The sequence below is a fragment of the Megascapheus bottae genome, chromosome X (genome assembly GCF_031878675.1).
Source record: "Megascapheus bottae isolate mThoBot1 chromosome X, mThoBot2.hap1, whole genome shotgun sequence".
Taxonomy (NCBI): Eukaryota; Metazoa; Chordata; class Mammalia; order Rodentia; family Geomyidae; genus Megascapheus; species Megascapheus bottae.
The window spans coordinates 92697458-92720372 of NC_143547.1; the positions used below are offsets into that span (position 1 = coordinate 92697458).

At 40.7% G+C, this 22915-nt stretch overlaps 1 protein-coding gene and 1 pseudogene across 2 annotated transcripts; one reads left to right on the forward strand and one right to left on the reverse strand.

Annotated features, from left to right (window-relative positions):
• The first annotated feature begins 1785 nt into the window (after window positions 1-1785).
• On the forward strand, window positions 1786-17544 carry LOC150041577 (putative SAGE1-like protein). Of its 2 annotated transcripts, none has more exons than XM_090326501.1 (6): window positions 1786-1839; window positions 11836-12028; window positions 13759-13833; window positions 14006-14125; window positions 16578-16671; window positions 17335-17544. In XM_090326501.1, the coding sequence occupies exons 2-6, from the start codon at window positions 11839-11841 to the stop codon at window positions 17426-17428; spliced, it is 573 nt and encodes a 190-aa protein (XP_090182627.1). In that variant the 5' UTR covers window positions 1786-1839; window positions 11836-11838; the 3' UTR covers window positions 17429-17544. The 2 variants fall into 2 exon arrangements, with proteins under 2 accessions (XP_090182627.1, XP_090182628.1); XM_090326502.1 differs by having other exon boundaries at window positions 13759-13803.
• A 4007-nt stretch (window positions 17545-21551) lies between these two features.
• On the reverse strand, window positions 21552-22553 carry LOC150041578 (CD2-associated protein pseudogene; annotated as a pseudogene).
• Between the last annotated feature and the right edge of the window lie 362 nt (window positions 22554-22915).

A 22915-nucleotide genomic window follows, 5' to 3' on the forward strand; every position in this document is an offset into this window, starting at 1 on the left:
CTTCAACTGAATGAGGAAACAGGAATGCCACCATGCCCAGGCATTGATTGAGACAGGGTATTCAGAACTCTTTTTTTGTCCCTACTGGCCATAAATTGTTGATAACTGAGTAAATTTAGGACAGATCCTTTTCCACATCAAAACAAACACGTGTGAGCCCACAGCCAAAAGCTGCTGAGAATAAAAATTTTGCTAGTGGCTATGAAAGAATAATATCGAAAGGAATCCCACACATTATCCTTTCCTTGCTGAAATTGTGAACTCCACATAGCTCATAATAAGAGTTTTCCCTTTCAAGAAGCCAAGAGCACTGATGTCACAAGCCAGAAATCACTGGGGTCACAGCTTAAATGGTAGAGCATCTGCCTGGGCAACATATGGTCCCAAGATCAGACTCTAGAACTGACAAAACTAGGACTATTATTGAAGCTTCAATCATGCTAATGTTTGAGACAACCATTTAAGGATGGTGGTGATTGTGACAATTTGGTGACAGTGTTTCCATGAATCTATCGCTGTAGATTTCATGGAAGAAAGTGCCATGTTTAGAAGTGGGGTAATATGCGATACCATGCTGGTTATGATGACCCTTCCTAACAAGACAAATGATTCTCCCAAAGCATAATGAATAGCAATAGAAATTTAAATCCACAATGAGTATCTAGTCATGTATATACCAAAGTACCTTTTCTCCGATGGAAGCAAAACAAAACAATCTGCCACTTGGAAGCTGATTAAGCACTCTGGGACATGATACTAAACTGGCAAATGCAAAATTGCTTTTCTTATAATTTTCTTCACTTTCTTTAATTACCTTTTCAATCCTTTCCTTTCTTCTGTTCCCTGTTCTTTTTTTCCCCTCAAGCTGCTTTTATCACCTTTCACTTTTCTTTTTTTCCTTTTCTGACCTTTCCCCTTCTTTTATTCTGTTCTTCTTCCTTTTCCCCTCCCCTTCCACCCTTTCCTCTTCTCCCTTCATTCTTTGTCACTCTCCTACCCCCCCTCCCTTCTCATTTCATTTCATTTCATTCTCTTTTATCTATCTGTTTTAAGTTGTTTTGGTGCCTGTAATCCCCTGTGTCAGTCACTTGAATGTTGGAATTGTAGCCATGGTCATAAGACTCAGTTCAAAATGAGCTGCATTTTAACCACGTGTCTCGAGTCACAGGTCCTACATCGTACACGCGATATATACAGAGAGACAAAAAGGGATTTCTTTAGGAAAGTAGATCACTTGACTCAAGAGTAAAGAAAACCCCTCCTAAGAGTACATATGGTAGATGTAGACCCAGGAAGAAAAGTCATCTGGCCCATATCTAATTTCAGAGACAGGGAAATTAATGATGTAACTCTCACTCCAGGGTCATGGACACAAAGACTTGGGTGTGTGTTAGGTGCTATTTTTTCCTTGTGCTACTATAACAAGTTATCACAAAATTTATAGTTTGAAACCACACAACAGAAGTATTATCCTGGTTTGATTTCTCAGTACTATATACATAGAAAAGCCAGAGTGGTGTTGTGGCTTAAGTGGTAGAGCACTAGCCTTGAGGAAAGCCCAAGGAAAGCGCTCAGTCACTGAGTTCAGTCCCCAGAACTGGCAAAAAAAATAAAAAATAAAAATAAAAAAAACAACCTTCTGGGAAAGACCATCCTGCACTAACCTGCACTTCCACTCCAGGCCCCTAGAGGGCACGAGTGCGTAACCTCATCTGCACCCTGAAGGTGCATCTTGGAAAGTCTGTCTGGAAGCGAGGCTTGCAGCTATCTCGCCATTTTGGAAGTGAGGCGCATAGCTGCCGGACTACTTTAGAGGAACTTGCAAGCTTCGAACTTTGGGTCAGTATTTCATCACTGGGGAGGCAGGGGTGGGTTTCTAATTCTGTCCTAAGGTGGCTCTGCCTTCGGGATTGCCTACGCCTTAAAGCATTTCTGGTGGCTTAGCGTCTGTGCTATACAAATATGGGAATGTCCAAACAACTGCAGGGAGAGGAAGGCTTTCCCATCGGGCCTTCTATTGTTTTCAGCTGTGGGACCTGAGGGGCTGCGCTCAGTTCTCCTAGGCTCTTTTCGGGAGTGAGGCCATGAGGGACGACACCTTCTGTGGAGTATCAGCGCATTTGGCGGCGGGGGAATACACACAGTTTTGCAAATATTTTCGTAAATATTCTCTACCACTGGGACTCTTCTATGTTGGTGGCACCTGGCTTCGGTCACTTGGTTCCTGGTATCCGGTCCCTCCTCGGCAGTGGGGGGAAGTTGTTTCTACACCATTTTAGCACTGAAGGATGCTGACCTCTCTTTCTCTGCCTACAAGATGGCAAATTCTTAGCAACGCCACTTTTGTGACATACATGTCCAGAGAGCTGCTTTGTCGAGGCAGCTATAGAGGAGGACCGCTATGCTTTTAGAAAAGCGGCATGGAGAGGTGGCTCAAAGGTAGAGTGCCTGCCTGTCTTGAGTTCAAACCCTAGTGATGGCAAATGAAAAAAAAAAAACAGCAACGTGCTGGGAACTGAACTTTCAAGGTCATGTTGACAGCATACTCTAAGATTTTTTTTTTGCCACTTCTGGAGCTTGAACTCAGGGCCTGGCCGCTGCCCCTGAGCTTCTTTTGGTCAAAACTAGTACTCTACCACGTGGGCCACAGCACCACTTCTCTTTATGTGGTACTGAGAAATTGAACCTAGGACTTCATGCATTCTATCACTAAGCCACATTCCAGCCCTGTGCTAGTCCTGGAGCTTTTGGGGGTTTTTTTGTCAGTCCTGAAGCTTGAACTCAGGACCTGGACACAGTCCCTGATCTTCTTTTGCTCAAGGTTAGCATTCTACCACATAAGCCATAGTGCCACCTCCAGCTTTTATTCGCCCAACTTCCAGCCTGCTCTTCCTCAACAAGTTTCATTGAGATTCAGAAAGTATCACTGTTTATTTTAATTAATTAAATATTTAATAGGATACAAGCATATTTATATTTTATGTTCTATAATGGAATTTTCATGTGTTTTAATTCCCTATATGTGTTATTGTACCCAGAAACTTGAAGCCCCCCCTGATAGCCAGAGACCAAAGATCAATGCAAATTGCAATGAGTCATTTATTGACAAGCTCGAGCACGGGTGTCTGCGCACTGATAGTCGAGTGCAGACCAGAGGCCCCGAGCACAAGATTACAGCCCCTTTTATACATTTTTTGGTAGGGGGAAGGCCCCAGCAAGTAATAGCAACAAATCAATACGCCATGCGGGAAATTTATACTATAATTCCATTAAATGATTGGTGCAATATAAAGCAGGAAAGGGGTCGTGGCTAATCATTGGTCAGTCTAGCTGGCTGTCATTTTAGGAGGATGGTTTTAGGCCAGATATGAGTCTAGGGAGATCTCCATGGTGATGGGCTTGTGATTGGTTGACATCTGCCTTAGTTTGCTGGCCCTCGCAAGTCCAACTTTGTTGGTACCAGATGGCTACAATCTCTAGCTCCCGGCTTGGAATGTGTATACTTCTTACTACAGTGTAGCTCAGTCTGGGAACCAAGGACAAATGGGTGGTTGTAGATTAGCCACAAGGACAGCAGTTGCATTTCTCAGGGTTTTAGCAAGCAGATATACAGAAGCAGAAAGGCAAGTTAAGGAAATACAAGTATAACCATCCAAATGAATACAAGTATAAAAATACAAATGGCTAACATAGGTTTATAGAATATATATAGATATTTTCTATGCTCCTCATTCCCCCCCCCCTTTTTTTTAGTCTAGTCAAATCTTTGACTATTTACCTCAGTATAAAGGGGTTATACCAGGTGTGTAGGATCATCAGTTTGATAACTCCAACCCTCTTTTTTTACGAAGGATATCATCGCATTAATTACACAGGGGGCAATTAACAATAACATTACAATAATTACCAGTGGGCCAATAATGGCTGAGATTAGAGAAGTTGCCCAGGGGGACCAGTTGTACAGCCTTTTATATTATCCTCGGGACCCCTGTCTCTTTTTTTTGTGTTTATCTAGTCTCCTCTTGACAGTTGCCAGACTATTTTATTTTAATTTTTTATTACTACAGCATGGTTTGTTCAAAAGTGACATAGGGTGACACACAAACATCCTTTTTGGAACCCAATAATGTTAAACTCCGTTTTTCTGGGAATCTGAAAGTCCAAAGTTTTTATACGCTGTCTCCACAGGAGTGATGAATTCAGTAGGACTTTTTCCACTACCTTTACAGTGGTTGGAGTGCTGGGTATCACAGTGCAGGTACACTTGAGTGCCAGGATACTGGAAACCAGACGATGAACATGTCCGCAAATCAGCTTGTAAGGCCTGTAAGGACTGGATTGAATCATGGTTAACAATGCCAGATGAGATAATGCATGGCTTGCGGGGCCAGCAATTGTTATCAGACTTGGGCAGACAGCATTTTTTGGTTTGGAGGGACATATAGTGTGCCCTCCCAGTTCTGCACCGAAGAAAAAGCTCTCACAATCCCTCAGGTGGACACAAAGAATAGTTTTATAGCAGTCTACCAATCCTGACCCAGCTTGCATCATGGCTAACTCAATTACATACCTACCAATTTTACTTGTAATTTTTATTTTTAAATTAATGCTCATACCATTGGCCACATACTCAAACCTTTTATAATTTACATGAACATATCCTTTTATTACCCGTTATAAACCATTTTTTTACTCCTCTCCCAAAACCTTTACTACTCTTTTTTTTTTTATCTGAGCCCTTATTTACATTTGCACCTCTCACGTCTAGGCTGTTTAGCACTGGATGGAAAATTTCCTTTACCCATCCAGAGTCACCATAATGGCTGTAAAAACCTAGAGGACTTTGAACTTAGCACAGATAGAATGTCCCATCACCAAGGGTTTAGTTCCAGTCCTCTCAGGAAGCAGCTTTGGAGTGGTAGAATCAGGCAGGACAGGATATGTGGCATCAACCTTGTCTCTCAGCAGTTTCAATGGACTGTCACATCTCCTGCTAGGTCGCCTGCAAATTTTTATATGGACTGGTTAGAGAAGCTTGCCCTGAGGCCTGACTTTGATGAAGTCTTTTAATGATTTTTTGGTTGCTTTACCTGAGCACACTCATTTTTGCAGGCTGGCACCCCACTGGTTTTTAAGACAGTAGAAGGTGAGACCCCAAAATAATTTACTTTTAGTAACCAGATTTCCTTTAAATGAGGCTAGGATTTTTTTTAGGCAGGCATAGAAGACTTGAACCTGTAGCCATTTTTTATAAGTGCAGTCTCCACTCTTGCACATCTGTTACTACTCTTTTTTATATTTTTTAATTTTACTTTTTAAAAATGACTCTGGTCCCTTTATCTAAAGGGGATTGATGGGCGGAGATTCAGCTTCTGTAACTTTTTTAAGTGGACTTAGGGACGTTGTCTCTAACCTTGGCCAGGGACCCTAAAAGCTTAGCCGATTTTACCAAGGGTTGCCAGGATTACATATACAATATTTAACAACTGTACAATTTTTTTGGCTACAATAGTGTAGCTTACTTAGCACCCATTTGCAAAGGTATTTTTTTGATTTTCTGGGGAACTTAATCCCTGTGACCCCAACAATGCCTCAGTTACCTATGTAGGCCTATATACTGATCAATGGGGACATAAGCCTCAGATCCACAAACTTTCCTGAATTTGTGGCTGGTGTCAAATCAAACTTTACTCAGTTAGGACCTTAAACTACTCATTATCACAGATGATTGACAAGTTCCTGCCCAGTTATGAAAGGCACAGGCATTAGTAAGGCATGCTTACAAACTATTTTATGACCTCCCGGCTCTGATTAATATTGAATGGCCAAGCACGAGTGACTCTAGGATCTGACACCATCTCTGCCATCCAAGCAATGGCTTACTTGCTTTAATCCCAATAGTGTCTCTTCACACCGGGATAAACATCCCACTGGCATTTCACTTTGTTGGTTGCTGGACTTGAACTCAGGGTCTGGGCGCTGTCTCTCAGCTCTCCAGCTCAAGGCTAGCACTCTGCCACTTTTAAGTCCCAAACTCAGGGCCTGAGTGCCGTTCCTCAGCTCTGCAGCTCAAAGCTTGCACTCTGCCACTGTGAGTCCTGAGCTTGGTGCTTGAGTGCTGTCCCCCAGCTTTTCAGCTCAGAGCTAGCACTCTGCCGCCTCGAGCTCCAAAGCAACTCTGCCTTAATAGCACTCTGCTGCCAGATTAGACAGCACAGTCTCACAGGGACTTTGCTTTGCCCGGGCTGGCTCAAAACTGCAGCTTTCAGATCAATGAATCCTACAAAAGGCCACATTACTCCAATTAAAGCAACAAGGTGGTCAACACAGAAATAGTCTCCAAGCATGACCTTACCTGGAATCTCTGGGTTATTTTACAGCGTCCGGTAGAGCCTGACAGGACATTTAGCTATGATTTAGATGATCTTTAGTGGTTTAGTACCTTAATTTTAAAATTTAACTTTATAACTCCTAAAAACTTATCTCTATTTTTATTATCTCTTTTTAGGTAGCATTTGTAAAGCCGGAGGCCCCATGTTTTACCTGGTTTCCAAGTCTGGCCCCCTTTTTTTAGCAGTCAATAGTCCCCTGGTGCCGCCCAGACCACCTTAGTCTCAGTCACTATGGCTGTTCCCGCATACCGGCATCCTTGGGAGATAAAGCTACTCCCATCTGTGAACCATACCCAGTCAACATCTGGTAGTGGCTGGTCAGTCAAGTCCTCTCGCGTCCCGTGGACTTGTGCCAGTATCTTTTAGCAGTCGTGCAATGGGGTCTCCAGGTCTGGATTAGGCAGCAAGGTTGCTGGATTGAGTGTCTGCGGTGCCTGAAACGTAGTGTGTGAGTCTGGCATTGCTGAGCCATCGGTCGGGTGGCTGCTTTAAAATTTTCTCTATTGCATGGGGGGTGGTCACACACAGTTCCTGCCCCATAGTTAGTTTGTCTACATCCTTGACCAGGAGTGCAGTGGCAGCGACCATCCTCAGACAAGGCGGCCATCCTGCTGCCACTGGATCTAGTTTTTTTGATAAGTATGCAACTGGTCTCTTCCAGGGTCCCAGATATTGAGTTAGGACCCCCTTTGCCACTCCCTTCCATTCATCTACATGCAGGTGGAAGGGCTTGGTAACATCAGGAAGGCCTAGGGCTGGGGCTGACAGCAAGGCAGTCTTTATGTGCTGAAACGCCTGATCAGCCTCCTCTGTCCATTGGAAGGGCACATGATTTTACCTGAAACCTGGTAAGAGCCAAAGCTACATCTGAATGACGATTGCTGTCCTTCTCCATGGGCCAGCTGGAAATTGCTATAAGGAGACTCACAAGAGCAAGCTAAATAGCAATTAAGCAATTATTTTGGTAGTCGTAATTTTTTTCCCTTGAAACAAACCTTTAGGACAACTTTACTTTTAAATTTCGTTCAGAAACCCATTTTTAATTTTTTTTAAAAAACTTTTACTGATATTTGCTTAAACCATAATGCTTTAGCCTTTATTTGCATCTGAAAAAACTTTAAGGGTTCAAGGAACTCCCTTTGCCTTTTAGAAGAGGCCTTTTTTTTTCTGCAGTTAAGATTACTGCCTAGAACTCCAACTGTTTAAACCTAAATAAGTTTTTCCTTAATGCAAGAACTACAAACATCATCAATGCACTCGAATTATACAGAGATAAGCTTTTAAACATTTCTTTAAAATACTAATCACATTACCCAGATGTTACCATCAGATTTCCAGTGTCAGTTTGCAAAGAAAAAGAAGACGAAGATGGTCCACTCAGTCCATCTGATCAGGTTTAAATGAACAGCTTCTGTGCCAGCTCATCATCTTTTATCATGCATGGATCCTCCCTTAGGGCCTTTTCCACCATGGGAACCCAGAGCTGCACCTTTCCATTCACCTCTCACCTCTAAAGATGGCCACACAGGACTATCCTGTTTTCCCATTCTTTTTCTTCGCATTTGATTACCTAAACAACTTCAGAAGACAGGAAAAGTTTCTGACATTAATAAACAATTTTACATTTAAATTTCTGATACTTATCTCCAAATTTTAACTTGAAATGAATTTTAAATTTCCTACTATCTCTGGGCTAAACAGGATACAATATTTATAATGTAAACAACTCTATGCATTATAATACCAAATTTTTTAATGCAGATTTTAGAATCTTTAGAAAAATTCTATTAACCGCTTCCTTTTAAAATAATGCAATAATTCTTTGAGACATTGTAAAACATTTAAACCTAATAATTTTCTTAAAGTTTTAGGCTTAAATTTACCCAATTGCCTTTGTGTTTCAAGTATGAGCTCATCCATTGTTTTACACAGCATGCTGACAATTTAACCTTGAACATGTTCTCTCACACCCATTCATACACACAATTTTACTCAAAGATCTTAAAGCGTGCAAAATTATAATATCGGCCGTTTATTTTCCGGAAGTTTAACAGCTTTGCCAATTTTACTCTTGCAGGTGAGAACTAGGTTTGAAACAAAACTTTTTTACAAGACAACTTAACTGAAATTTATTTTTCCAGAGCTTGCTTCTGATATCAGACATAATACTTTTTGCAGATGAAAATTGGGTGGGAGTCTTAAACCTAGGAGAACTAAGACTGAAGCCTGTGTTCTGCCACCAACTGACTCCAGACTGCCACTTCAGCAGGTTGTTAGGAAAAAGAAAACTAGATTAATCCTGCAGCTGCTTCCAGGGTGAAAAAGTAAAATTAAACCTAAGTATCTGGAGCATGAGGAAAGGGGGAACCCAGCCGCAACCCGCACAGAAACAGAAACAGTTATCTAGTTATCCAGTGATAAGACGGTGAGAGCCTGTAAGAGAAACTGAAACTGGTTGTAGAGTACAATCAGGGAACTCAGTCCCCTTAAGACACATAACCGACAGTTTTAAACACCACTTGATGAGGCTGCCACCACCAACGAGCAGACAAACAGCTACAACATTTTTACAAGTTACAAGGTAGAGATCTCACAGTCAGAGGCAGCAGTCAGAGGGGCCCTTCCGTCCTCAAGCAAACCTCACCAGACAGATACAAAGACCAAGGGTGGTCTGCAGGGTCCTCCTCTGCACTCTCCTCCTCCCTCCTGCCCCAGGCGCCAGTAGCGCCGCGAGGGCAGGTGAGTGAGCTTTTGGAATTTTTACACCCAGATTGAGTGTTTCCCCTGGCTGCACTACCCTGTCACTCAAAGACACATCAGCCAGATGTAAACCTTTTAAATTTTAGCTGTTGTAGTTAAGACAAACATTTAACAGGACAGATAACCCAAACAAACAGGACAAACAACAAACAACATCTGCCCAATATGCATGCGCGCCCAGACTGCTAACCAGAAGGGAGCTATCAACCAGAGAGGTGGTCGCAGCACGGCTACCCCGAAAATAGCCCCCAGAAGGGCGCAAGGGACGTCTCCCACGGCCCGCTGGCTGTCTTATAGCGCGTCTGCCAAGACATGTTGCCAGCACAGACAGAGCTTGCAAGCAACCAGAAATTATACAGATTGGTTATAACCAGTACAGATCGGCAATGCCTTTGAACTTACCGGCCGTTCCTGACGACTCAGTGACCGGGTGTCTGGGTGTCCGGGGGTGGGGCTTCCCGGCCAATGCACCAAATATTGTGCCCAGAAACTTGAAGCCTATAAACATAGGTTTATAGAAAATATATCGATATTTTCTATGCTCCTCAGTGTGTCCATTTTATGCTGAGTTTTTTCCTTAGTTTGTGCCCCTCTTAGATATTGAACTCTGAGTCTTGGACTCTTGCTCACCTCTTGGCTGTACCATTCAAACCCCACCTCCACTTCATGTTTTTTCTTTTTTCTTCATAATTAGAGATAAGAGTCTCTTGCATTAGTTGGTTGGCATGACTTTTAACCTTCACTCTCACATTTCAGCCTCCTGAGTGCCTAGGATTATTGCCATGAGCCACTAGTGCCCAGCCAATTTTAAGCTAAAAGCAATTCTCATTTATACGTCTTTGATTCCATTCTGTGTCTCCCCTTTCATTTCTAATATTAATAATTTTCAGGTAAGCATTTCCTCCATTAATCTTGCCCTAACTTTGACAAAATAAAAATTCAGTTTCCAAAAGACTCACTTTCCTGTTGAACTATTCTTACCTCCCTTCACCTCATTAGTGTCCCGCAACATTAGCAATAATTAACATAAAATAGGTTTAGGAATAAAATTCCAAGCTACACATTGTAATCTGTGAATTTGATCCCAGCCACTGCAAAAACAAGTAGAGCAAGACAAAAAAAAAAAAAACAAAACAAAGATCCATCCTTCCACATGACTTCCATTTGAATTTGATGTGCTATTTTTTTCTGTATTCCTAAGACTATACAGCATACCAATTTTCAGACTGTTTCCTTTCCAATATTGGCATGTCATATATAAAATGTCTTCTAACTTGTACTTTGTACTTAACCACAGTAACAGTTTGTTGCTGCAATATATTCCTCATGCACAATTGTATTATTTTGATTTTCACCTAGGTTCATTTTTTTAGATTAACAAAAGAAAAGTATTGCCTGGCACGTTTCTAACAACTGAACTCAAGCAACCCTCCTGTCTTAGTCTCTGGAGCAGCTGGGAACTATGATGTGTATATGTGCTACTGCACCAAGCTCCCCGTTGAATTTATTTACACGTGTCAACTTATTTGGAAGACTTTCTGTTTTGGTGGTAGTCACAATCACTCCATTGTAAAGAACATAGTCTCTGAGATAATAAATATTTCCAGGGTTAAGACCTTGGCTAAGAGGGCCAGGAGTTTAGCATAGTGGTAGAGTGCTTGCCTAGCATGCACAAAGAACCAAGTTTGATTCCTTGGTACCATATACATAGAAAAAAGCTGGAAGTGGTGCTGAGGCTCAAGTGGTAGAGCTCTAGCTTTAAGAAAATCCAAGGAAAGTGCTCAGGTCCTGAGCTCAAACCCAGGATTGGCAAAAAAAAGACCATGGCTAAGTTTTTTCATTTAATCTTCAGTTGCATTTATATTTCCATTGGTAGGCATAGATTTCTATTTAAGTTAAGCTCTGTTTTCCTAATGTCTTACCAGTGTTTATTACATTCATATAATGAATTCCGCTATGTCATTTCTACAGGTACATCACCTTGTCTTGGCCCCTTTTAACCTCCCATACCCTAATAATTACCTTTTAACTTTTGTGACGTTCCTTCCTCCAAACTGTGTATGGGTGAGAAAAATTAAGTATTTGCTTTGTAAAACTGGCTCATTTCACTTAGGCTAATGATCTCAGTTCCATCCATTTTCGTGCCAACATTACTTTCTTTTTTATGGCTGAATAAAATACATTTGAGTATGTTTACCACATTTTCTGGAAAATCTTTTTGCATACTCTTACATAAGAGCTAAGAATTTGAGTCCCTTTGCCCTGACTGCCATGTTTTCATGTTTCCGTGGTTTCGTTTCTTTTCTTTTTGTCACTTGTGGAGCTTGCACTCTGGGCATGGGTGTTGTCTCTGAGCTCTTCAGCTCAAGGCTACCGCCCTACCCCTTGAACCACAGAGCCACTTCTGGTTTTCTAGTGGTTAATTGGAGATAAGAGTGTCACAGACTTTAGTACCTGGGCTGGCTTTGAACTGCAATCCTCAGATCTCAGCCTTCTAAGTAGCCAGGCATACAGTGTGAGCCACTGGGCCTGGCTTTCTGTGGTTTCTTGATTATTTAATGATGCATTCACATGGAAGAAACTTAATAGTCACCATCTTTCCAAGTAAACTTTTTGTCCTGTTTCCAATATTGTAGTAGTTTAATCCTATCATGAATGGAATATGTTCATTGCTGTTTTCCAGGACATGATGATGGCTAATGAAGCAAGTGACAGTTCTAAAATGCTTGAAAAGGAACTGAACCCAGTGAATGAAGAAGTCATCATTTCTCTATTGCCTACTAAAGAGAAGCTAACTGAAGAGCTGACATCCAAGAATAAACAGGAAGTAGAAGGAGAATTCCAGCCTGAGACCTCAGCTGAGAAAAAGGGAGAGGGTAATTGTATCTTTGTGAATGAGTAGATACTTGCATATCTGCAAGAGCAAAGAAATTTCTGATGCAATGAAAGACTTGAATCATGCTTTAAACAGAGATAATTGCATGTGGACAGGGACTGTTTTCACACAAGAAAGCAGTTCATTTCTCTTCAGCCCTTGGTCGTCTTCTGTTTATACTTCTCCCCCCATCATCACCTTTCCAGCCTGGTGTACTACAGGGAATCCATCTCCTTCACACAGCACCTATCGTGTGCACAAGACTCACAGTCCAAACTGACAGTTATTCTTTTACCAACAGTATTTGGTCCACTTGTTCACTCTCATTTCTGTGACAACTTTCTAAGGCTTCCTTTCTCTCTGTTTCTTTAAGTTACTTGTATCTGTCTGAGTCTTTTTCTGCTTTCCACATTTTGTTCACCTCTAATGCCAATGATTTAAAATGACACATTTTTCTCTATTTTCTGCTCACTCTAGTATGACTTTTCCCGAGTTAGCTGAACAGTTGCTTTCTGATCCTTTCCCATTTGTATTCTTACCCTTCTGCTAGAATTATGAAATAAGGATGTGATTAGACAATACAAGATACTATCATATACAGTATTCATCCTCCGTGCTTCTAAGAACTCACAACACTAGCTGAATCCTCACTAGAGTCCACATCCTGGGAACCTCCTGCGCCTATCATCTGCTCTTCCCTGAATCCTGGCAACTTCCTTCTACTTTTGTTTGCCTCTGAGCTATACTCTGTGGTCCATGGTTCTTTTCTCTATGGAGGCTTCCCTGGCTGTCACTACATCCTGATTCTCTTCCTCTGCATGTACTCCAGTCAGCTCTGTGTGGTCCTAGGCCCCTGCTTTGAAGACATCTCCTATCAAGCCCTACTACCTACTGGCAGCTGTGAACATAAATTATGCTGCTCTTCATGTCCCTTCTAACTTCTTCACCAGCATGAGTCCAGCTGCACATTTGCTGCTGAATGCTGTGCACTTTCTTTGTGACTTCCCCACGAAGACAGTAGATGTGTCATTAAGGTAGAGGTCACATTAGCTTCCTGCCTTTGTTGCTCACAGTTGATCCCAGCTTTTGCTGTGATCCCAGGAACAGCAGGGCAAGTATAAATGATATAGATATATCAGGCTTGAACTGAATAATCCCTGTTTTAACACAGAAGAGGATCCTGAGCAGAATCATCTTCACCACAGAATTTGGGGTAACGGGGTACAAATATCTGACACTTGGACATCATGTGAAATTAAGCTCTTTTCCAAGCAGATTGTGCCAAGACAACAGCTAATTATAGATTCCAGAGATCATTGAAGGGTTGATTTGTTACTTGTTTTGTCCACCTCAGTTTTTGTAGGTATCAGGAGGAATTATTTTAATCTCAGTGATGAGGTCACATATATAGAAAAAAGCTGGAAATGGTGCTGTGGCTCCAGTGGTAGAGCGCTAGCCTTGAGAAAGCCCAACAACAGTGCTCAAGCCCTGAGTTCAAGGTCCAGGACTGGTAAAACAAAACAAACAACAATAACAAAAATGGGTCTTTGTGTATGCTAGGCAAATACTCTACCACTAGGCCAAACTCCCAGCCCCAGGCATGAGCTTTTTCTCTTACAAACCCTTGTCTTCTGAAAGCAATAGGCAAATCCCATGAGGAACACCCCAAGGTGCTTGTTGTGCCCTGACACCCTCCCACATCACAGTTAATCCTCTCCATCTGGTTTGCAGATGCTTCTGGAGGCCAAGGCACCCATCAGCATCCCATGGAGAAAGGTGAGGGCCTGTGCAGAAGGCTCTTTGTGGGTAAGTATTACATCAAAGTTTAAGTAGGTGGAAGGAGGCAATGCTACCCCAATCCACTGAATTGTGTATGTGGACACTCCCCTAGTAGCAGTGAAGATGCAATGCTTTTATAACCTGGTATCACCAAGTTACACACATATGGGGGAGGATATTTGACTCAAGACCTCCACAGGTGATGTTGCAACAATGCCTGAACTGGCTGTGGTAGAGGATCCATTGCCAGAAGGAGCTGAGGAAATGAATGCTGATATAAAACGTGAGCTCAAGAAGGAAATTCAGAACTTGGGATATGGTAAGTAGAGGGAGCATGGCTGATGATTAAAAGCTTAGGGAAACTATCATTTTATTATGTAGGATGGTTTGTTACTGACTCAGGATAGTCTGCCAGAATACCATTTTTTCACATAATATTTTGTTCTGTATTGTTGCTAAAATGTTTCAATGGAGAATTATTCTTTCTTTTGAATTTGATCTTACTTGGCTGTTTTCTATAAGACTAGGTGATTAGCTATGGGAGAGCACCTCAATATAAGGACTTAAAACATACATGCATTCATATGAGCATATACACACAATGTAACATTCTTTATCATTATTCCTAGTTATTGAGATGGGCCTTAGCAAGATTGACTTGTTTCTTTTTTTAATAATTGTATTTTATTGTTGAGGTACTGGGTAAATTACTTCTAGAACACTGATACCCCTTCCCATGTTTTTTTCCCCAATTTACCACTCCCCACCTCTCCCAATCATCTTGCTTCCCACATCCCTTCCCTATTTCAAATAAACATATATACAATACACCAGGTATCAGAGTCAGATACAGTAACAACATAAGATAAACCGTAAGAAGAAAAGAAAAAAGAGAGAGAAAATTTCACATAGGACATTAAGAACAAAAATCAGAAAGATAAACCTCTTGTTTCCATATCCTGGAGTTCATTTCACTTAGCCTCATCCTGTACAGCCATATGCACAAAGCTTTTGAGCTATTGTGGTCCTCTGCTAGGAGAATCCTAGATGTGTACTCATTATTACAGATGAGGGAAACCAGGGAGCCTATGCTTTTTTGGCTCTGGTTTACTTCACTTAGTAAGATTTTTTTCAAAGTCTTTCCATTGCCTTAAAAATGGGGCAATGTCATTCTTTCTAATGGCAGCATAGAGTTCCATTGTGCATAAATACATCTACTTGATCGATTCATCTACTGAGATGCATCCGGGTTGGTTCCATACCTTAGCTATGGCAAATAATGCTGCAACGAACATGGTTGTTGTGCTGTAGCTTTAGTATGTCCTTGTTTACGAGCATTTAGGTAAATGCCCAGGAGTGGGAATGCTGGGCCATAAGGGAGCTAGCTCTATGTTTAGTCTTCTGAGGAAACACCATACTGCTTTCCAGAGTAGTTCAACAAGTTTACACTCCCACCAACAGTGTAGCAGTGTTCCTTCCCTTCTGGCCACATCCTGGCCAGCATCTGTTGTTGTTATTAGATTTCCTGGTAATGGCCATTCTAATTGGAGTGAGGTGGAATCTCAAAGTTGTTTTGATTTGCATTTCTTTTATGGCCAGGGAAGTCAAGCATGTCTTCATGTGTCTACTGGCCATTCTTATTGCCTATTCGGAGAAATCTCTAGGTCTTTAGCACACCTTTTAATGGGATGCTTGTTTCTTTGAGGATTTCTTTTTGAGAGATTCACTTTTTTGAGCTGCAGGTATATTTTAGATATGAGGCCCTTGTCTGTTGTATGGCTAGTGAAGACTTTCTCCCACGCTGTGGGCTTTCTATTTAACTTGCTAGCTATGTCCTTTGCCATACAGAAGCTCTGCATTTTCATGAAATCCCATTTGTCCAAACTTTGTTTAATTTGTTGGGTTTCTGGGCCTTTATTAAGAACGTTTCAACCTGTGCTCAGGAGCCCTAGTGTATCTCCTACTCCTTCCTGTAAAGTTTTCAGTGTATCTGCTTTAACCTCAATGTCTTTGATCCATTTGGAGTTAATTTTGGTGCAGGGTGACATATAAGGATCCAACTTAAGTTTTCTGCCAGCTCCATTTGTTGAAGAGGCTGTCTTCTTCCATCCTATTATTTTTGGCTTCTTTATCAAAGATTGGGTGGCCATAGGTCTGTGGGTTGATTACTGGGACTTCAGTTCAATTCCACTGGTCCTCAGGCCTGTTCTTGTGCCAGTACCAAGCTGTTTTGGTTACGATAGCTCTGTAATAGAGTCTGAAGTTTGATATTCCTCCAGTGCTGTTCTTTCTGCTAAGAACTGTTTTTGCTATACAGGGTCTTTTATTATTCCATATGAATTGTTGGATTGCTTCCTCTATTTCATTAAAGAATGACATTGGGGGCTCGGGAGTTTGGCCTAGTGGTATAGTGCTTGCCTGGCATGCATGAAGACCCGGGTTTGAGTCCTTGGTACCACATACATAGAAAAAAGCCACAAGTGGCACTGAAGCTCAAGTGGTAGAGCTCTAGCCTTGAGAAAGCCCAAGGACAGTGCTCAGGCCCTAAATTCAAGCCTAGGACTGGCAAAAAAAAGATTGACACTGAGATATTAATGGGTATTGCATTGAATTTGTGGATAGCTTTTGGGAGGATTGCCATTTTTTACTATGTTAATCCTGCTTCCTTTCTTTTGCTATGATTTTATTTTTCAGGTTTTTAAAGTTGTTATCAAAGAGGTCCTTTACTTCCTTGGTTGATTCCTATTTATTTTTGTTTTCTGTTTCTTCAGGATATCAATATATCTTCCAGTTGCTTGATGAAGTGCAGGGCCCCCTGGAAATTAAAAGAGAAATTGTGTTGCATGCGATCAAAGAAGCAGTTAGGTGGGTGATAATAGGAACTGTACATATTTCTTTCCCCTTTTTTGATACCTGTCCTGAGGCTTGAACCCAGAACCTGGCCACTGTCCCTGAGCTTTTTTTTTTTTCCCTCAAGGGGAGTATGGTACCATTTAAGCACCAGATCTATTTATGGGTTTTTTTGGTGCTCAATTGAAGATAAAAAATTTCATGGGTTTGTCTTTCCAGGCTAGGTTTGAACTATGATCCTCAGATCTTAGCATCCTGAGCAGCTAGAATCAGAAGCATCAGTAATTGATGTCAGCTGTCTATCTTTTAGCCCACCAGAGTGATTCAGTGGTGGGCATGAGGAGTATGAGAAGTATAAGGAGGGGTATAAGAAGCTGTTATTCTGAGCTTATCAATCCCTGGCCTTCATTCAGTGTTGAGGCCTACTTGAATGATATTTACGCTGATGTCTTCTCAACTTGATTTAGCTTTCCAGACTCACTGAGCTTTCTGGCTTACTGCAGTCTGACTTGTACAGAGCATTAATTCTCAATTGACAGTCTTTACCCTTGCTTGGATGATTTTACTCTTTATATACATATAGGTGGTCATCTCCCTTCCTCATGTCCTTCACTGATTCCCAAGTAATTTGTTGATTGATTGTCTTTTACTAAATTACCCTTCTTTGTATTTTTTCAGGTTCAACTGCCACGATTTAACTGTAAACCTTGAGAGTACACTGAAAAAAATCAACTGCTGTCTCAACAGAGATGATGACCCTCCAGACATATAATTCTGTTTTTGACATTGATCAATAAGAAGCAAGAACTCTGTGTTATATTTAAGAGTATGACAGGCTAAATCAGAAGCCTTATAGCATGTGTTAGTTAAGTGCATCTTCCAAAGTCTTAGAAGAAACAATGGATGCTTTGAATGTTTTGAATTTCTGTTAGTAAAAGTTGGATTCTTGCTCTTACGTTTGGTGGGAATGGATAGTTTTTTGTTAGTGTGTTCAGTTATTTTCTTTCCTGTGTTGAGGATATTATTTCTTCATTAGAGAAATCCGATTACACTCTTGGTCTTCAGAGCAGGTGGCAGTCATAGGTAGTATTTATAGTTTGTTCCCATTATTGTTCATAGCTTTTTGCATATTTTTTTGTTATTTTTTGACAGATGTTCACCCCACCCTGTATCTCAAGTGACACCAAACCCACTGTGTAAACCACGCTAGTATGGAAGTTCTGATCCTCTTGTCTCAGCATGGCTTCACTCTACATACCTTATCCCTATTTTCCCAAGACATATTTCAGTAGGGGTCATGGTGCTTGGGCTGGACCTAAGGATGAACCCACATTCTCTGTGCTGAAGGGTCTGGACCATTACTTAATTTGAATCACTCAGGTGTTCCATTAACACTCCCACAAAACTCAGGAAAATGAAGAAGACACAACCACCATTCTTCTCAGTCCTTGTATTGCTGCTCAGCCCTTGTATTGCATCCCAGTTTCCTTTGATATATTCAAATGCAGGTATTCAATGCGGACTGTATAATAATCTACTTTGCCTATGATTGATAAATGAAGTGCCATTGTGAGTCTTTCAACCTCTGCTCATGTAGAGTTGCTATCTAGTCTTTTGGGGGTTTTGTTTTTTGTGTTGTTTTGTTTTCAGCTCAAATCTAGTGCTCTACCATTTTGAGCCGCAGTGGCACTTCCAGTTTTCTGGTACTTAATTGGAAGTAAGAATCTCACAGACTTTTGTGCTCAGGCTGGCTTTGAACCATGACCTTTAGATCTCAGTCTCCTGAGTAGCCAGAATTATAGGCATGAACCACCAGTGCATGGCTCTAGTTTTTGTTTTTTCTTTTCCATCTTGGGGCTTGAACTCAGGGCCTTGGCACTGCCCTTGAGCTTCAAGGCTAGCACACTACCTTTGAACCACAGCACCACTTATAGCCTTTTCTGTACATGTGGTACCAAGGAATTGAATCCAGGTCTTCATTCATGTTAGGCAAGCACTCTGCAACTACACAACACTCCCAGCACCCTTTTGGTTCTGAAATAATAGTTTCATACTGGGTTGCAGTAGCACTGATGGCTCACTCCTGCAATCCAGAGGTACTCAAGAGGCTAAGATCTGAAGATTGATGTTCAAAGCCAGCCCAGTCAGGAAAGTCTGTGAGACTCTTATTTCCAAGTGGTAGAATGACAGCCTTAAGTGGAAAAGCTCAAGGACATTACAAAGGCCCTGATTTCAATCCCTAAAACCACCACAACCACCAACAACAAAAAGATGATTTTATAAAGTTATTACACTTGTTTTATTTTATTTCTATAGCAAAATAAGGCCCCGGGTGCTGGTAGCTTATGCCTATAATCAGGAGCTACTCAGGAGGCTGAGATCTGTAGATCCCAGTTTCAAAGCCAACCCAGGTAAAAAAAAGTCTGTAAGACTCCAATTTCCACTTAACTACTAGAAAACTGGAAGTGGAGCTATAGCTCAAGTGGTAGAGCACTAGCTTTGAGCAATGAGCTCAGGGACAGTGCCAATGCCCAAGTTCAAGCTGCACAACTGGCAAAAATAAATAAATAAATAAACAAACAAACCCAACCATTAAATTATAACATTTCTCATTCCTGACTTTAACTTGATTGTCTCATTCTGCTCAGACATTTCAAGCTTAAATGCAGGCATAAAATGTGTGTCAAAAAATAGCAAAGCACACCTTTTAATGGGATGCTTGTTTCTTTGAGGATTTCTTTTTGAGAGATTCACTTTTTTGAGCTGCAGGTATATTTTAGATATGAGGCCCTTGTCTGTTGTATGGCTAGTGAAGACTTTCTCCCACGCTGTGGGCTTTCTATTTAACTTGCTAGCTATGTCCTTTGCCATACAGAAGCTCTGCATTTTCATGAAATCCCATTTGTCCAAACTTTGTTTAATTTGTTGGGTTTCTGGGCCTTTATTAAGAACGTTTCAACCTGTGCTCTGGAGCTCTAGTGTATCTCCTACTCCTTCCTGTAAAGTTTTCAGTGTATCTGCTTTAACCTCAATGTCTTTGATCCGTTTGGAGTTAATTCTGGTGCAGGGTGACATATAAGGATCCAACTTAAGTTTTCTGCAGGTGTTTAACCAGTTCTGCCAGCACCATTTGTTGAAGAGGCTGTCTTCTTCCATCCTATTATTTTTGCTTTTTAATCAAAGATTAGAAGCATGGGTCTGTGGGTTGGTCCTCAGGCCTGTTCTTGTGCCAGTACCAAACTGTTTTGGTTACTATAGATCTGTAATAGAGTCTGAAGTTTGATATTGATATTCCTCCAGTGCTGTTCTTTCTGCTAAGGATTATTTTTGCTATTCATGGTCTTTTATTATTCCATATGAATTTTTGGATTGCTTCCTCTATATCATTAACGATTGACACTGGGATATTGATGTGTATGGCATTGAATTTGTAGATAGCCCTTGGCAGGATTGCCATTTTCACAATGTTAATTCTTCCAATCCAGGAACATGTGAGGTTTTTCCACTTCCTTATTTTTGCTTTGATTTCCTTTTTCAAATTTTAAAAGTTTTCATCATAAAGTTGCTTTGTGCATGCTAGGCAAGCTCTCTACCACTAGGCCATATTCCTGGCCCCAGGCCATTGATTTTTGAGAGTTAATTTTATATCCTGCCACTTTGCCAAAGTTTTGAAATAGCTGAAGTAGCTTGGGAGTGGAGTCTATAGGGTTCTTTAAGTAATGAATTTTGCCATTTGAAAAGAGGGGAAGTTTCACTTCCTCTTTCCCTATTTGGATCCTCTTTATGTTTGCTTCTTGCCTTATTTCTCTGGCTAGGAATTCTAATCCTATATTGAAGAGGAGTGGAGAGGGTGGGCATCCTTGTCTCATTCCTGATTTTAGAGGAAATGGCTTTAGCTTTTGACCATTTAGTATAATGGTAGCTATAGGTTTGTCATACACAGCTTTTATAATACTGAGGAATGTTCTGTGGATTCCTAGTTTCTACAGATCTTTTCTAAAGGGGTCTTGTCAAATGTATCTATTGAGATGATCATGTGATTCTTGTCCTTGCTCCTGTTAATGTGATGAAATATATTGATTTGCGAATATTGAACCCTGTGATGAACCTAGTTTGATCATAGTGTATAATTTTTTGGATGAGTTGTTGAAGTCGATTGGCCAATATTTTGTTCAAAAGTTTTGCATCGATGTTCAGCAAAGAAATTAGTCTGTAGTTAGTTCTCTTTCTTTGATGAGTCCCTGTCTGGTTTTGGGATGAGGATTATGCTGGTTTCATAGAATGAGTTTGGTAGAGAGCCTTTGCTTTCAACTTCATTGAAGAGTTTGAGGAGTATTGGTGTGAGCTCTTCTTTGAAGGCCTTATAGAATTCAGCTGGGGATCCATCAGGTTTTTCTTGAATGGAAGATCTCTTATTGCCATTTCTATTTCATTGTTTGAAATGGATCTGTTTAGAAGGTTTAGATCTTCATGGTTCAGTTTGGGTATGTCAATATTTGCTACAAATTCGTCCATCTCTTCTAGATTCTCAAATTTGTTGGCATAAAGGTTTGAAAAGTATTCCCTCCTAATGCTCTGGAACTTGGTAATTTCTGTTGTGATATTAGCCTTTTCATTCATGATTTTGTTTATTTGGGCGCGCTCCCTTCTATTTTTGATCAGATTTGCTAAGGTTCTATTTTGTTGATTTTTTTCAAGGAAAAAAATTTTGTTGATTATTTCCACGGGTTTTTGGGGACTCTAATTCATTTAATTCTGCTTTAATTTTAATAATTTGTTTCCTTCTACTGGATTTGGGTTTGGTTTGTTGCTCTTTTTCCTTTGTCTTAGAAACAATTGGAAGTGTTGGAAAAGATGGCTTTGTGGAATAATTTCCTTTTAAACTTAGATGGTCTTTACTTGGCATTATCCTCTTTTGGCAACTTCAGTGGGTTTTTTTTCCTGAGTTCTGAGTTGGCAAATGTCCACCAGGCTTCTTCCAGCTTCTGTGTTGTATTTGTAGATGTAGCAGATTTTCTGAGGAATCTGTATTATTGAAATTTAAAAGATCCGTTTCTCTAGAGCTTCTTTGTATAAATCAATCAAAGTCTACTGATTTGGGTCTAAATAGCTACTGCTCAGAATCTGGCTTTGGATTTGATACTGGCTCCATTTCAAATTTTTGATGAAATATTAACTTCTCCATTACTTTTGGCTGTGGGTGCTTGTGGAAGAACCGGTTTTTCGGGTTTCTTTGGATACACTGCTGCAGGAGATTTCAATAAATTATTTGTGGAGTCAGCATTTTGGGTGGGGTTTATATAAGCAGTTGCTTTAATAAGTTTCTGATCCAGTAGTGATTTTTCATCTTTTTCTTCTGGCTTCAGTGGAGAAATCTTCTTTTCTGCAGCTAACAGGTCAGGCTTTGGAGCTGGACCCTTAGGAGGTGGTGGTTTCTTTGGTTTTGGAAAGTCATTATCCAGCTCAGTTACCTGAATAGTGAAATTGTCTGGAATTTCCCCTTCTTTTCCATTACGTTCTCCCTTCCACCAGCCAGGGTCACCAGTCTCTTTATTATCAAATAGACTATTTTTCCCTCTTTAAAAGTAAGCTCATTTTCTTTAGTAACTTCACAGGCAAATAATCTTCTACAATACTCTTTGGCTTCAGTGTCTGTTTTCATCCTTTCCACACTGTCCTTCGGATCCTTATAGCTGTATGATTTAAGGCATCTTCACTTTCAAGAGTGGATGTTCTTGTTCTTAGTTTCACTGAGCCTTCTTTATAAATATCTCCAAACCCAATTCCTTCAAATTTTTTTTTGGCTGTGTAACTGATATTGATACAATGTCACTCCAATTTTCCAGAGATGGTGATGGTGAAGTAGGTCCAGCCAAAGCAGTGTATGGGATGTTGAATTATGTCAAAGGATTTTTCTGCATCAGTTGAGACAGTCATGTGTGTTCCGTTCGCGGTCCTGTTTATGTGATATGTTATATTTATTGATTTACCTATATTGAACCATCCCTGCTTGTGATTTCTATTTGTTTTTAATGCATTTTTGCCTGTTACCTATATGTTTGATTTTTTTTTTGGTTGTGGGACTTGAACTATGGGCCTGGGTGCTGTCCTTGAGCTCTTCAGCTCAAGGCCACCAACCTATCCCTTGAGCCACACAGCACCACTTCTGGTTTTCTGGTGGTTAATTGGAGATAAGAGTCTCATAGAATTTAGTGCCTGGTCTGGCTTTGAACCTCAATCTCAGATCTCATTCTTCTGA

Bases quoted from the DNA above. Each gene is read 5' to 3' on its own strand.
- LOC150041577 (XM_090326501.1), top strand. From the start codon at position 11,839: ATGATGATGGCTAATGAAGCAAGTGACAGTTCTAAAATGCTTGAAAAG. The intron at 12,029-13,758 runs GTAATTGTATCT...TCTGGTTTGCAG, and splicing joins AGCTGAGAAAAAGGGAGAGG to ATGCTTCTGGAGGCCAAGGC. The intron at 14,126-16,577 runs GTAAGTAGAGGG...CTGTTTCTTCAG, and splicing joins AATTCAGAACTTGGGATATG to GATATCAATATATCTTCCAG.